Genomic DNA, 16438 nt, shown 5'->3' on the forward strand with positions numbered 1-16438 from the left:
GCTGGATTGGGAGTGTGTATACTGGGAGCTGGATTGGGAGTGTGTACACAGGGAGCTGGATTGGGAGTGTGTATACTGGGAGCTGGATTGGGATTGTGTACACAGGGAGCTGGATTGAGATTGTGTACACTGGGAACTGGATTGGGAATGTGTACGCTGGGAGCTGAATTGGGAGTGTCTACACTGGGAGCTGGATTAGGAGTGTGTATACTGGATTGGGAGTGTGTACACTGGGAGCAGACACCGTGTACTGCAATTCAAACTAAGCAGACAGCAGTATAAAAGAGACCTTGGTTGAGATGCAATGGTGGAGAGGTGGATGTGGGCCAGCAGTGAGGACCATGGTTGTATTGGGAATCGGATTAGATGCGGACAGCACACGCTAGTACCAGTACAGATCCTTCCGCTTCTCCACATGCTGGAGACCTGGTGAAGAAACGTACAATTAGACCAAGTAATGTTATGTTACGTATCATCTCATTCCTACCCGCTGTGACTCGGTGATAGCACGCTCGCCTTTGAGTTCGAGGTCGATGGGCTGAAGCCCCACTCGGGAGGGCGAATTGTCGGAGGGGCAGTACTGAGGGAGCGCTGCACTGTCGGAGGGGCAGTACTGAGGGAGCGCTGCACTGTCTGAGGGGCAGTACTGAGGGAGTGCTGCACTGTAGGAGGGGCAGTACTAAGGGAGTGCCGCACTGTCGGAGGGGCAGTACTAAGGGAGCGCTGCACTGTAGGAGGGGCAGTACTGAGGGAGCGCCGCACTGTCGGAGGGGCAGTACTGAGGGAGCGCCGCACTGTCGGAGGGGCAGTACTGAGGGAGTGCTGCACTGTAGGAGGGGCAGTACTAAGGGAGTGCTGCACTGTCGGAGGGGCAGTACTGAGGGAGCGCCGCACTGTCGGAGGGGCAGTACTGAGGGAGTGCTGCACTGTAGGAGGGGCAGTACTAAGGGAGTGCTGCACTGTCGGAGGGGCAGTACTAAGGGACACTGCCAGAAATGGACTAGCTAGCTGGGCATCTCACTGATGTTTGTGAAGTTCATGGAATTGCAAAATCTACTTTGGACCCAAAAAGATAAATCAATAAATCAGAGCGTGTTTTTAAATGGTGAGAAAGCAGGAATTGTGGAGGAGCAGCAGGCGTTGGGTGCACTCCCATCATTTACAGACCCAGGACAGGAACACAGGGTAATCAATCTGGCTCATGATGTGTTGGCTTTTACCTTGAGGGGGCTGCAATAGAAACGCCTCAGACATACAGAGGCATGATCCGATCCCATAGGAGCACCTTTTCACACAAAGATCTGTAACTCCCCCAAAAGGCTCTGGATCCTGGGGGTTATTTGGAGCAATCAAGGCTGTGATCAATAGACTTTTGTTGGTTAAGGGTGTCGAGGGATATGGAGCCAGGCAGGTAAAGGGGGTTGAGGAGTATAATCTGGTTCAATGGTGGGCTATGGTATCGGATCCTAACCTCAAATAGCTGCCTCACTGGCAGAGGCTGGAGGTGGGTCCCAGGAGGGGCAGTGGGTGGGTGGGTCCCGGGAGAGGCAGTGGTTGGAGCTGGTCCCGGGAGAGGCAGTGGTTGGAGCTGGTCCCGGGAGGGGCAGTGGTTGGAGCTGGTCCCGGGAGGGGCAGTGTGTGGGTGAGTCCCGGGAGGGGCAGTGGGTGGATGGGTCCCGGGAGGGGCAGTGTGTGGAGATGGGCATCGGGAGGGGCAGTGGGTGGGTGGATCCCAGGAGGGGCAGTGGGTGGGTGGGTCCCAGGAGGGGCAGTGGGTGGGCGGGTCCCAGGAGGGGCAGTGGGTGGGCGGGTCCCAGGAGGGGCAGTGGATGGGTGGGTCCCGGGAGGGGCAGTGGGTGGGTGGGTCCTGGGAGAGGCAGTGGGTGGGCGGGTCCCAGGAGGGGCAGTGGGTGGGTGGGTCCCGGGAGAGGCAGTGGGTGGGCGGGTCCCAGGAGGGGCAGTGGGTGGGTCCCAGGAGGGGCAGTGGGTGGGTGGGTCCCGGGAGGGGCAGTGGGTGGGTGGGTCCCGGGAGGGGCAGTGGGTGGGTGGGTCCCGGGAGGGGCAGTGGGTGGGTGGGTCCCGGGAGGGGCAGTGGGTGGGTGGGTCCCGGGAGGGGCAGTGGGTGGGTGGGTCCCGGGAGGGGCAGTGGGTGGGCGGGTCCTGGGAGAGGCAGTGGGTGGGTGGGTCCCGGGAGGGGCAGTGGGTGGGTGGGTCCCGGGAGGGGCAGTGGGTGGGTGGGTCCCGGGAGGGGCAGTGGGTGGGTGGGTCCCGGGAGGGGCAGTGGGTGGGTGAATCCTGGGAGGGGCACTGGTTGGGTGGGTCCCGGGAGAGGCAGTCGGTGGGTGGGTCCCGGGAAGGGCAGTGGGTGGGTGAATCCTGGGAGGGGCAGTGGGTGGGTGGGTCCCGGGAGAGGCAGTGGGTGGGTGGGTCCTGGGAGGGGCAGTGGGTGGGTGGGTCCCGGGAGGGGCAGTGGGTGGGTCCCGAGAGGGGCAGTGGGTGGGCGGGTCCCAGGAGGGGCAGTGGGTGGGTGGGTCCCGGGAGAGGCAGTGGGTGGGTGGGTCCCGGGAAGGGCAGTGGGTGGGTGAATCCTGGGAGGGGCAGTGGGTGGGTGGGTCCCGGGAGAGGCAGTGGGTGGGTGGGTCCTGGGAGGGGCAGTGGATGGGCGGGTCCCAGGAGGGGCAGTGGGTGGGTGGGTCCCGGGAGGGGCAGTGGGTGGGTCCCGAGAGGGGCAGTGGGTGGGCGGGTCCCAGGAGGGGCAGTGGGTGGAGGTGGATCCTAACAGGGACAGTGGGTGGGTGGATCCCGGGAGGGGCAGTGGGTGGAGGTGGATCCTAACAGGGACAGTGGGTGGGTGGATCCCGGGAGGGGCAGTGGGTGAAGCGGCTGTCGGGGTTGGTGGGGAAGAAGTGGCATGGACGGTGGAGTCTGGAGAAAGCTCTCCTGCTCCTTCCGCCCCACTTTGTCCGTGTTTTTATACATTAGACCTGACCTTCAGTGGGGGCGCGGGGAGGGGGGTGGTCACTGCCTGGGCTGCAGGAGACAGTGAGCGATGCAGAGAGACCCAGGCCCTCCTGTCCGCTCCATCCAATCACGTTTTACAGAAGGGTCTTTCAGCAGGCATCAGGCTTCTCAGTAACACTGGCAAAGGGGCCTATCGCCGGCTTCAGGCGTGCATCTGGGAAGCCTCAAGCAGCGGGCCTGACTAATTTAGCCATGTCCCGAACGCGCGCACAGATTGCACCCGGGGAAATCACCGCTACATTTCTCTGCTTTGCTCCAGTTTCACACCCAAAAAACACCAATTTCTGGCCCATTGAGCATCTGTGCGATATCATGGAGTCAGTCATAGAATCATGGAAATTTACAGCACGGAAGGAGGCCATTTTGGCCCATCGTGACCATGCCGGCTGACAAAGAGCCAGCCAGCCTAATCGCACTTTCCAGTTCTTAATTCATAGCCCTGCAGGTTACGGCACTTCAAGTGCACATCCAAGTACTTTTTAAATGTGGTGACGGTTGGGGGTAATATATTAGCATGGATAGAGGCTAACAAATAGAAAACAGAGAGTCGGAATAATTGGTTCATTCTCTGGTTGGCAAACAGTAACTAGTGGGGTGCCGCAGGGATCAGTGCTGGGACCTCAACTATTTACAATCTATATTAATGACTTGGAAGAAGGGACTGAGTGTAACGTAGCCAAGTTTGCTGATGATACAAAGATGGGAGGAAAAGTAATATTGAGGAGGACACAAAAAATCTGCAAAAGGACATAGACAGACTAAGTGAGTGGGCAAAAATTTGGCAGATGGAGTATAATGTTGGAAAATGTGAGGTCATGCATTTTGGCAGAAAAAATCAAAGAGCAAGTTATTATTTAAATGGGGAAAGATTGCAAAGTGCCACAGTACAGCGGGACCTGGGGGTACTTGTGCATGAAACACAAAAGGATAGTATGCAGGTGCAGCAAGTGATCAGGAAGGCCAATGGAATCTTGTCCTTTATTGCAAAATGGATGGAGTATAAAAGCAGGGAAGCCTTGCTACAGTTATACAGGATATTGGTGAGACCACGCCTGGAATACTGCGTGCAGTTTTGGTTTCCATATTTACAAAAGGATATACTTGCTTTGAAGGCAGTTCAGAGAATGTTCACTAGATTGATTCCGGAGATGAAGGGGTTGACTTATGAGGAAAGGTTGAGTAGGTTGGGCCTCTACTTATTGGAATTCAGAAGAATGAGAGGTGATCTTATCGAAGGCTCGAATGGCCGAATGGCCTACTCCTGCACCTATTTTCTATGAAACGTATAAGATTATGATGGAGCTTGACAAGGTGGATGCAGAGAGGATGTTTCCACTGGTGGGGGAGACTAGAACTAGAGGGCAAGATCTTAGAATAAGGGGCCACCCATTTAAAATTGAGATGAGGAGAAATTTCTTCTCTCAGAGGGTTGTAAATCTGTAGAATTTGTTGCCTCAGAGAGCTGTGGAAGCTAGGACATTGAATAAAGTTAAGACAGAAATAGACAACTTCTTAAATGATAAGGGGATAAGGGGTTATGGGGAGCGGGCGGGGAAGTGGAGCTGAGTCCATGATCAGATCAGCCATGATCTTATTGAATGGCGGAGCAGGCTTGAGGGGCCGTATGGCCGACTCCTGCTCCTATTTCTTATGTTCTTATGAGGGTTTCTGCCTCTACCACCCTTTCAGGCAGTGAGTTCCAGACTCCCACCACCCTCTACGTGAAGAAATTTCCCCTCAAATCCCCTCTAAACCTCCTACCAATTGCTTTAATTCTATGCACCCTGGTTGTTGACCCCTCTGCTAAGGGAAATAATTTCTTCCTATCCACTTGATCTAGGCCCCTCATAATTTTATTCAATCATGGACTTCGATTTTAGAGACATAGAAACATAGAAACAGAAATTTACAGCGCAGAAGGAGGCCATTTCGGCCCATCGTGTCCATGGCGGCCGACAAAGAGCCGCACGGCCCTTGGTCAGCAGCCCTAAAGGTTACATATGAACCTATGAACAATGACGGAAAGGCAAAGAGCACCCAGCCCAACCAGTCTGCCTCACACAACTGCGACACCCCTTATACTGAAACAGTCTACACTCCACCCCAACCGGAGCCATGTGATCTCCTGGGAGAGGCAAAAACCAGATAAAAATCCAGGCCAATTTAGGGAGAATAAATCTGGGAAAATTCCTCTCCGACCCATCCAGGCGATCAACACTAGTCCAGGAGATCACCCTGGCCATATTCTATTCCCTGCAGTACTTACCATTACATTTGCACCGTCCAACAAAAGGTCATCCAGTTTAACCCCAATTACCAGCTCTAGGTCTGTAACCCTGCAGATTACGGCACTTTAAGTGCCCATCCAACCATCTCTTAAAAGTGGTGAGGGTTTCTGCATCCACCACTCTTCCAGGCAACGAGGTCCAGATCCCCACAACCCTCTGCATAAAGAAGCCCCCCCTCAAATCCCCTCTAAATCTTCCACCAGCTACCTTAAAACTATGCCTCCTCATAACAGACCCCTCCACCAATGGAAATAGACCCTTAATATCCACTATGTCCAGGCCCCTCAATATTTTGTACACCTCAATGAGGTCTCTCAACCTCCTTTGTTCCAATGAGAACAAACCCAGCCTATCCAATCTGTCCTCATAACTAAGATTCTCCATTCCAGGCAGCATCCTAGTAAATCTTCTCTGCACCCTCTCTAGTGCAATCACGTCCTTCCTATAATACGGCGACCAGAACTGCACGCAGTATTCCAGCTGTGGCCTAACCAAAGTATTATACAATTTAAGCATAACCTCCCTGCTCTTATATTCTATGCCTCAGCCAATAAAGGCAAGCATTCCGTATGTCTTCTTAACCATCTTATCCACCTGGCCTGCTACTTTCAGGGATCTGTGGACAAGCACTCCAAGGTCCCTTTGTTCATCTGCACTATTAAGTGGCCTACCGTTTAATATGTATACCCTTTCCTTATTAGCCCTCCCCAAGTGCATTACCTCACACTTCTCTGAATTAAATTCCATTTGCCACTGCTCTGCCCACCTGACCAGTAGATTGATAGCCTCCTACAGTTCATGACTTTCCTCTTCATTATCAACCACATAGCCAATTTTAGTATCATCTACAAACTTCTTAATCATACTCCCTATATTCAAATCTAAACCATTGATGTATACCACAAAAAGCAAGGGACCCAGTACTGAGCCCTGTGGAAACCCCACTGGAAACATCCTTCCAGTCACAAAAACATCCATCAACCATTACCCTTTGCTTCCTACCTCGAAGCCAATTTTGGATCCAACTTGCCACTTTGCCCTGTATCCCATGGGCTTTAACCTTCGTGACCCGTCTACCATGTGGGATCTTATCAAAAGCTTTGCTAAAGTCCATATATACTACATCGTACGCACTACCCTCATCGACTCTCTTGGTTACCTCCTCAAAAAATTCAATCAGGTTAGTCCAACACGATCTTCTCTTAACAAATCCATGCTGACTGTCCCTAATTAATCCTTGCCTTTCCAAATGTAGATTTATCCTGTCTTTCAGGACTTTTTCCAATAATTTTCCCACCACTGAGGTTAGGCTGACAGACCTGTAATTACTCAGCCTATCCCTTTCTCCCTTCTTAAACAAAAATACCACATTAGCAGTCCTCCAATCCTCCGGCACCATGCCCAGCTCCAAAGAGGACTGGTAAATGATGGTCAAGGCCTCTGCTATTTCCTCTTTTACTTCGCTCAACAGCCTGGGATGCATTTCATCCGGGCCTGGGGACTTACCTACTTTCAAAGCTGCTAAACCCCTTAATACCTCCTTTATCACTATGTTTATTTCATCCAGAATATCATACTCCTCCTCAATAGCAGTATCTACATTGCCCCTTTCCTTTGTGAAAACAGACGCAAAGTATTCATTAAGAACCTTACCCACATCTTCCGCCTCCACACACAGATTACCCTCATGGTCTGTAATAGGCCCTACTCTTTCTTTAGTTAACCTCTTACTCTTAATATATTTATGGAACATCTTTGGGTTTTCCTTAATTTTAGTGATGTAAATGATATATTAATTGGTGATTGGAATTTATAGATGTTAATTATCTTTCCATAAAAAAACAAAAAGCACCTTGCTTTGGGATATGAGCCCTAGTTTACATCCCCAACCCCGATACAGTTGTTACCTCCTGAGTTGATCCATAGACCGACAGGCGTACCTATGTCAGGGTTCAAGCTCGGCCCCATCTCAGCGAGTCCCGGGCCAGTATCTGCCCAGGTGGGCATGAGGTTTGTCTTTGGTACGGTGTGTCGCTGGCTGGGTCCGGCCGCTGCTCTCTCACCTTGCAGCGGCACCAGAAGGGAGCTATACTGTCTGTTGCTGATTGCAGACGGCATCATCCGGTGGAGCTCGGGTATCGGCTGGCGGTAGACAGCGGCGGATAGACTTTGGCCGCTCACAGCAGGCAGGAGCCATGGATCGCGAGGCGGGGGGCGGAGAGCGTGGAGGGCATTTGGCCTGTACTGAGCCGTCGCCGTGGTTACCCTTGCCGCATTTCTGGGTCCAGCCAAGAGGGCGCGTCCTGGGTATGGGCTGGACCACAGTGGGGCTGCTGGAGCCCACTGCTTTGTGGACACTTTCTCGTCTGAGAAAAGGAGGAAATAGTTTTGAATGAATACATCGAAATCAGGCAATATAAACACGACTCATTTAACACAGTCAGTATGGCGATGTTGTGTGTGAGTTGCTGCACTCATAATCCAGAGAACGTCAGTCCAAATCCCACCGCGCCAGTTTGAGAATTGGAATTCAGTTAGAGAGAAACGTGGAAATAAAAATCCGTGACTAAAATTGTGGGAATGCCCCGTTTGGGGGCAGTAACACTTACGGGGCATGGGACTTCAAGCCAGGCACAGAGATCTCACCTCTCGCAATAAATGTGGGCAATGGGGGGGAATGGGGAATAATGGGGGACTGGAGGGATGGGAGGATGGGAGAAGGGGGAATGGGGGACTGGGGGGAATGGGGGGGATGGGGGACTGGGGGGGATGTGGGGATAGGGGATCTGGAATAAGGGATGGGATGGGGGACTGGGGGACTGGGGGGATAGGGGACTGGGGGGATGGGGGACTAGGGGATGGGGGACTGGAGGGGTGGGGGGATGGGGATTGGGCTGATGGGGTGATGGGGGGATGGGGTGATGGGGGCTTGGGGCGATGGGGGGTTGGGGCGTTGGGGGGGGATGGGGCGATGAAGGGGATGGGGGTATGAGGGGTGGGGCGATGGGGATTGGGGGGATGGGGGTGATGGGGGGTGATGGGGCAATGGGGGGATGGGGCGATGGGGTGATGGGGTGATGGGGGGATGGGGCGATGGGGTGATGGGGGGATGGGGGGATGGGGCAGTGGGGGGATGGGGGGGATGGAGGAGATGGGGCGATGGGGGGATGGGGGGATGGAGGAGGTGGGGCCGATGGGGGGGTGGGGCGATGGGGCGATGGGGGGGATGGGGGGATGGGGCGATGGGGGGATCGGGCATGGGGCGATTGGGGGGATGGGGGGATGGGGTGGTGGGGGTTGGGGGATGGGGCAGTGGGGGGATGGGGGGGATGGAGGAGATGGGGCGATGGGGTGATGGAGGAGATGGGGCCGATGGGGGGGTGGGGCGATGGGGGGGATGGGGTGATGGGGTGATGGGGGGATGGGGGTATGATGCGATGGGGGTTGGGATGATGGGGGGATGGGGGGATGGGGCAATGGGGGGGGGTGGAGGGATGGGGGGATGGGGCGATGGGGGGATGGGGGATGGGCGATGGGGGGATGGGGCGATGGGGGGATGGGGGGATGGGGGATGGGCGATGGGGGTTGGTGTGATGGGGGATGGGGCAATGGGGGGATGGGGATGGGCGATGGGGGGATGGGGGGATGAGGCGATGGAGGGGATGGGGCGATGGGGGGAAGGGGTGATAGGGGGATGGTGGGATGGGGGGATGGTGTAATGGGGGGATGGGGGGATGGGGCGATGGGGCGGATGGGGGGATGGGGTGGGGGGAATGGGGGGATGGGAGAATGGGGGATTGGTGGATGGGGACTTGTGGGGAATGGGGGGTGGGGGGATTGGGGAAATGAGGGGATGGGGGGGATAGGGGGTGGGGGGATGGGGGCGGTGGGGCGATGGGGGGATGGGGCGATGGAGGGATGGGGGAATGGAGGGATGGGGAATGGGGGGATGGGAAAATGGGGGATGGGGGATTGGGGGGAATGAGGGAATGGGGGATTGGGGGAATGGGGGGATGGGGGGATAGGGGGTGGGGGGATGGGGGCAGTGGGGCGATGAGGGAATGGGGCGATGGAGGGATGGGGGAATGGGGGGGATGGTTGAATGGGGGATGGGGGATTGGGGGATGGGGTAACCAGTATCAAGGCCTGGCACGATGAACGTGCCGAGATGGTGAGGTGTGGCGTGCACCGATCACCAGGACCCAGAGTGGAGAAGCTGCACGGAGAGGTGAATTGTGGGCCCAGCCATTGTTTACCAACCTCCCTGCCGTGAGCATCCTCCATAAAGTGGTCTTTGGGCAAAGCCGTGGGATTAGCTGGAAATGGCAGCACGGACACAGGCCATTCGGTCCATCTACCCCAAGTTTATCCTCCTCACCCGCCCTATTCCCATATTCCTTGTTCTTCCTGTTCTTTCCACCACCGGTCTAAGCTGGGAGTGCACCATGCTGCATCAGGAAGCATTTGACGTTGAGCTGATCAGATCACGAGCACTGTGAGCTCCCTGCCTCCATTGGCTGGGAAGAACTAGCTTTGGTGAGAACCTTCATCCAATGAGAGGCCATCAGTCCTCAAGCTGCAAGTGGTGGTGGTCTGGGCGAGCGTTTGTGGAACGGGACGAGAGTGTGAGCAGAAGTAAAGGGCCTTCATGACCTTATCTTTTATTGCCGTAAAATTAAATAAGAGAAGACGTCCTTTGACATCGAGCTGTGTCACGTCTCGGGACTGACCCAAAGCATTTCACAGGCACTGAATCACGCTGAGGTTCAGTGATGTAGACAAGTGTGCTAATCAGTTCCTAACTCTCTGAATCCCACACAGCCACGACATAAGTGAGCTATGAATGTATTTTGTGGATTGCTGGTTGAAGGGAGGTTACTGACCAATAAAGACAGCTCCCTGCTCTTCTGTGAACATTGATGTGGGATTTTTAACAAGCATTGCAACAGGAGATATCTCGGCTTCACAGCTCATGCAGGGGATGTGTCCTTCAACACTGCTGCACTCCCTTGGCTTCAGCCTGGATTGTGTGCTCTGATCATGGAGTAAGGTTTGAGCACCTGACCGTGGCCCGGAGCGAGTCTGTTTCCCCGCCACAGTGAGCTGTTAAAGTTACAAGCAAAGCATCCCTGCTCGCTGAGCAACCGCCACCATGGGCCACAGTGGCCTCCTTCTGCACTGTACATTTCTATGTTTCTATGTTACACAATGGTTTAATTATAATACAATGGCTTTAGAGGCATAATCTCAAAAATGACATTACATCTGGCACTAATATTAAATATCCTGGTCAGTTTGCCACTTTGCATGTCACTGCACATTTTCTGTAGCGTTTCTACAGTGTGTTGCTGAATGTCTCTGGGATTTGGCTGATATTGGCAAAGAAAACAGGCAGAAACACAGGAACAGGAGGAGGACATTCAGTCCCCCGAGTAGAGGCCATTCAGCCCCTCGAGCTCGTGGCTGATCTGCGACCTAACTCCATCGATCCGCCTTGGCTCCATAACCTGTCTTTGGCCCATGAGCAATACAGCAGCCTAGTTATATTACAGTCCGTGCACTAGCGCACTGTGACTTCTGTGCCACATTATTGCACAAAGAGCAGTATAACTGTGGTTTGGAGCTTTGCCACGCGCCGAGAGGGAAATGCCATCCTGCTTGGGATTCGTGCCAACCGCACTGTGATTGCAATCGTTGCCAGGCCACCTTTATAAATATTACTTTTTAATTTATGTTTTGAAGATTCCTACATCGATGAGTGTTTAAATGCAGGACTCTGCATAACTTGCTGCTGGCAGCTTGGACTGCATCGGTGCCAGTTCCAGTAACAAATTGGCTCGATAACTCTTTGTGCTCATGTGGCAAAGAGCTGTTAGACATAGACATAGAAAATAGGTGCAGGAGCAGGCCATTCAGCCCTTCTAGCCTGCACCGCCATTCAATGAGTTCATGGCTGAACATGAAACTTCAGTACCCCCTTCCTGCTTTCTCGCCATAACCCTTCTCACCCCCGCGCTGCCCACCGTGCGTCATCAGGTAAAGGGTCAATACCCGGCCTCCCACCTTCCTCCCTCCATAAACTTCACCTCATCCAAAACTCGGCTGCCCCGTGTCCCAACTCGCACCAAGTCCCGCTCACCCATCACTCCCCGTGCTCGCTGACCTACATTGGCTTCCAGTCTGGCAATGCCTTGATTTTAAAATTACCATCCTCATGTTTAAATCCTTCCATGGACTTGCCCTTCCCTATCTCTGTAACCCCTACACCCCTCCCTATCTCTGTAACCTCCTCCAGCCCCTACATCCCTCCCTATCTCTGTAGCCTCCTCCCCCTACACCACTCCCTATCTCTGTAACCTCCTCCAGCCCTACACCCCTCCCTATCTCTGTAACCCCCTCCAGCCTACACCCCTCCCTATCTCTGTAACCTCCTCCAGCCCCTACACTCCTTCCTATCTCTGTAACCTCCTCCAGCCTTACATCGCACCCTATTTCTGTAACCTCCTCCAGCCCCTACACCCCTCCCTATCTCTGTAACCTCCTCCAGCCCCTACACCCCTCCCTATCTCTGTAGCCTCCTCCAGCCCCTATACACCTCCTTGTCTCTAATCTCCTCCAGCCCTGCACCCCTCCCTATCTCTGTAACTTCATCCAGCCCCTACACCCCTCCCTATCTCTGTAACCCCCTCCAGCCCCTTCACCACTCCATATTTCTGTAACCTCCTCCGTCTCCTACACCCCTCCATATCTCTGTAACCTCCTCCAGCTCTACACCCCTCCCAACTCTGTAACCTCCTGCAACCCCACATCCCCCTCAACATCTCTGCGTTCCTCTAATTCTGCCCTCTTGAGCATCCCCGATTTGCATCGCTCCCCCATCGGTGGCCGTGCCTTCAGCTGCCTGGGCCCCAAGCTCTGTAACTCCCTCCTTAAACCTCTCTGCCTCTCTTTCCTCCTTTCAGACACTCCTTAAATCCTCCCTCTTTGACCAAGCCTTTGGTCATCTGTCTTGATATGGTGTCACAGTTTGTTTGATAATCGCTCCTGTGAAGTGCCTGGGGCTGTTTTCCTACATTGAAGGTGCTTTATGAATGCAAGTTGTTGTTGTAGGGACAGTTGCCTAAATGCAGAAAGCTTGGGCAGCGATTGGCCGAGTCGAGGATTAGGGATCCCCAAGGTGTGCACAAGGGTATTGCTGGAGTTTAACCAGCTAATGCTATATAAGCCACCGGCACTGAGTGCTGTGAGCTTGCTGCCGATTGCCCAGCCAGGACCATCCTATTCGTCTGGATGCTGGTTAGCGCGTTTATTTCGAGTCACGTCCCGCTGACCCCATCCCGGGGCCACAGCATACCCCATCGAATGGTGGCTCTAAGGTGGGAAACTTTAGCAGTTGTGTCTGTTGGTTTCAGCCATGACTCAGTGGGCAGCGCAATCGCCTCTGAGTCAGAAGGTTGTGGGTTCCAGCACCACGCCAGGGACTTGAACACAATAATCTAGGAAGGGGAGTTCTCCCATGTGTCCTGGGGCCAATATTTATCCCTCAACCAACACCTAAAGCAGATTACCTGGTCATTAACACATTGCAGTTTGTGGGAACTTGCTGTGCGCAGATTGGCTACCACCTTTCCCACATTACAACAGTGGCTACTCTTCAAAAATATTTCATTTGGTGTGAAGCACTTTGGGATGTCCTAAGGTGGTGAAAGGCGCTATGTAAATTCAATAGAGAGGGTACAGAGGAGATTAGCGAGGGCGTTGCCTGGACTGGAGAATTTTAGCTATGAGGAAAGATTGGAGAGGCTGGGTCTGTTTTCTTTGGAACAGAGGAGGCTGAGGGGAGACCTGATTGAGGTGTATAAAATTATGAGGGGTCTGGATAGAGTGGATAGAAAGGACCTGTTTCCCTGAGCAGAGAGGTCAACAACCGGGGGCATAGATTTAAAGTAATTGGGGGAAGGTTTAGAGGGGATTTGAGGGGAAATGTCGTCACCCAGAGGGTGGTGAGGGTCTGGAACTCACTGCCTGAAAGGGTGGTAGAGGCAGAAACCCTCACCACATTTAAAAAGTACTTGGATGTGCACCGGAAGTGCTGTAACCTACAGGGCTACGGACCGAGAGCTGGAAAGTGTGATTAGGCTGGATAGCCTCTAGTTGGCTGGCACGGACATGATGGGCCGAATGGCCTACTTCCGTGCTGTAAATCTCTATGATTCTATGATTCTAATATGTCTTTCTTTTCCTGACAGCACAGATTCACTGGAATGATACATAAGAATATAAGAAATAGGAGCAGGAGTAGGCCATACGGCCCCTTGAGCCTGCTGCACCATTCAATAAGAGCATGGCTGACCTGATCCTGACCTCAGCTCCGCTTCCCCACCCGCTCCCCATAACCCTTGATACGGGGCTTAAAGGGTTAAATTATGAGGACAGGTTGTGTCACTGTGGCCGACTCCTGGTCCTTATTTCCCAGGTTTCTGTTCTGTAACTGATCGCTTCGCTGATGCCATCAGGCCGGCTGCATTGAACTGGCCCAATATGAGATAGCCGTGCTGTGACAGGTTGTGAAGGTCTCGCTGATAATCTGCATTTGGTACGAGGACCAGTTCAGAGTTCAGAATTCAGAGTTACCCAGAGGTCCCTGCCCAACTTCACGAGTACAGGCAAAAGCAAAACATTTAGAAATATTTAACTGAGGCCACACCTCTCGGCAGCACAGGAATTATTCCCTCTGGTGAGCGAGTCCAGAACAGGTGGGCGTAATCTTTCAAATTACAGCCAGGCCATTTCGGAGGGAAATCAGGAAACAGTTTTCTACACAAAGGATAAAAGGCAATCTGGAGCTCTCTCCCCAGAAGGCTGTGGATTCTGGGGGACAGTGGAGCTTTCAAGACTGAGGTCGATAGATTTTTTGGGTAAGGGTATCGAGCGATACGGAGTTGAGGTACAGATCAAACATTATCTAATAGAATGGTGGAACAGGTTTGAGGGGCTGAATGGCCTCCTCCTGTTCCTATGTTGTGATGACAGCACCAGAATTGGAGGCACATAACCTGTTGACTAATATCGCCCCCTGTTTTACCAGCGGACATCAGGTAACCTCAGGAATATAAAAGGCCAAAGAGTGCCATCATCGTCCATCCATCCAGTGCCAAAGTTCAATCACAAAGCACACACGCTCCCTCAATCCCTCCACTGATTTCTCATCCGCCTTGATCTTAAACCATTGATGTTCTGGATCCCGCTCACAGTCCATTCCAAACATGCCCCTCCCTCCTCCCCTCCCTCCGCCATGTCTTATATCGGATCAGTCCATTAACGTCCCCTCCCCGACAACCCTGCGTCTGCGCACATACAGAGGCTGAACTCCAGGATATAGTCGACGTATTTACTGAGGCGTACAAAAGCATGGGCCTTACACTTAACATCCGTAAGACAAAGGTCCTCCACCAGCCTGTCCTCGCCACACAACACTGCCCCCCAGACATCAAGATCCACGGCGCGGCCCTGGACAACGTGGACCATTCCCCATACCTCGGGAGCCTTTTATCAGCAAAGGCAGACGTTGATGCGGAGATTCAACACCGCCTCCAGTTCACCAGTGCAGCCTTTGGCCGCCTGAGGAAAAGAGTGTTCGAAGACCAGGCCTTCAAATCTACCACCAAGTTCATGGTCTACAGGGCTGTAGTAATACCCGCCCTCCTGTATGGCTCAGAGACATGGACGATGTACAGAAGACACCTCAAGACGTTGGAGAAATACCACCAACGATGTCTGCTGCACAGGAGGGCAGGAAAAAGAGTGGGAGAGCTATAGTGATAGGGGCTTCAATTGTAAGGGGAATGGATAGGCGTTTCTGCGGCCACAACCGAGACTCCAGGCTGGTATGTTGCCTCCCTGGTGCAAGGGGCAAGGATGTCTCGGAGCGGGTATAAGACATTCTGAAAAGGGAGGGTGAACAGCCAGTTGTCGTGGTACCAACGATATAGGTAAAAAACGGATGAGGTCCTACGAGATGAATTTAGGGAGCTAGGGGCTAAATTAAAAAGTAGGACCTCAAAGGTAGTAACCTCAGGATTGCTACCAGTGCCATGTACTAGTCAGAGTAGGAATCGCTGGGTAGCTCAGATGAATATATGGCTTGAGGAGCGGTGCAAGAGGGAGGGGTTCAAATTCCTGGGACACTGGAACCGGTTCTGGGGGAGGTGGGACCAGTACAAACCGGACGGTCTGTACCTGGGCAGGACCGGAACCAATGTCCTAGGGGGGAGTGTTTGCTAGTGCTGTTGGGGAGAAGTTAAACTAATATGGCAGGGGGATGGGAACCTATGCAGGGAGACAGAGGGAAGTAAAATGGAGCAGAAGCAAAAGATAGAAAGGAGAAAAGTAAAATTGGAGGGCAGATAAACCCAAGGCAAAAAACAAAAAGGGCCACATTACAGAAAAATTCTAAAGGGGCAAAGTGTGTTAGTATGACAAGCCTGAAGGCTCTGTGCCTCAATGCGAGGAGTATTCGGAATAAGGTGGACGAATTAACTGCGCAGATAGCAGTTAACGGATATGATGTAATTGGCATCACGGAGACATGGCTCCAGGGTGACCAATGCTGGGAACTCAACATCCAGGGGTATTCAACATTTAGGAAGGATAGACAGAGAGGAAAAGGAGGCGGGGTGGCGTTGCTGGTTAAAGAGGAAATTAATGCAATAGTAAGGAGGGACATTAGCTTGGATGATGTGGAATCGGTATAGGTGGAGCTGCAGAATTCCAAAGGGCATAAAACGTTAGTGGGAGTTGTGTATAGACCACCAAACAGTAGTAGTGAGGTTGGGGACAGCATTAAACAGGGAATAAGGGATGTGTGCAATAAAGGTACAGCAGTTATCATGGACGACTTTAATCTACATATTGATTGGACTAACCAAACTGGTAGCAATGCGGTGGAGGAGGAGTTCCTAGAGTGTATTAGGGATGGTTTCCTAGACCAATATGTCGAGGAACCAACTAGAGAACTGGCCATCCAAGAATGGGTGATGTGTAATGAGAAGGGATTAATTAGCAATCTTGTTGTGCGAGGTCCCTTGGGGGAGAGTGACCATAATATGGTAGAATTTTTTATTACGATG

The 16438-nt window shown here is 52.9% G+C and overlaps 1 protein-coding gene across 1 annotated transcript in view; it reads right to left on the reverse strand.

The window, feature by feature from the left end:
* Positions 1–382: 382 nt before the first annotated feature.
* The window catches only part of LOC139266124 (transcription cofactor vestigial-like protein 3), a 66641-nt gene continuing 50585 nt past the window's right edge, over positions 383–16438 (reverse strand). The window contains exons 4-5 of the mRNA XM_070883970.1: positions 7250–7675; positions 383–426 (exon numbers count right to left, since the gene is read on the reverse strand). Coding sequence (XP_070740071.1) covers positions 383–426; positions 7250–7675 — 470 coding nt within the window. The remainder of the gene's footprint in view (positions 427–7249; positions 7676–16438) is intronic.

Source organism: Pristiophorus japonicus, chromosome 6 (genome assembly GCF_044704955.1).
Source record: "Pristiophorus japonicus isolate sPriJap1 chromosome 6, sPriJap1.hap1, whole genome shotgun sequence".
NCBI classification, from domain to species: Eukaryota; Metazoa; Chordata; class Chondrichthyes; family Pristiophoridae; genus Pristiophorus; species Pristiophorus japonicus.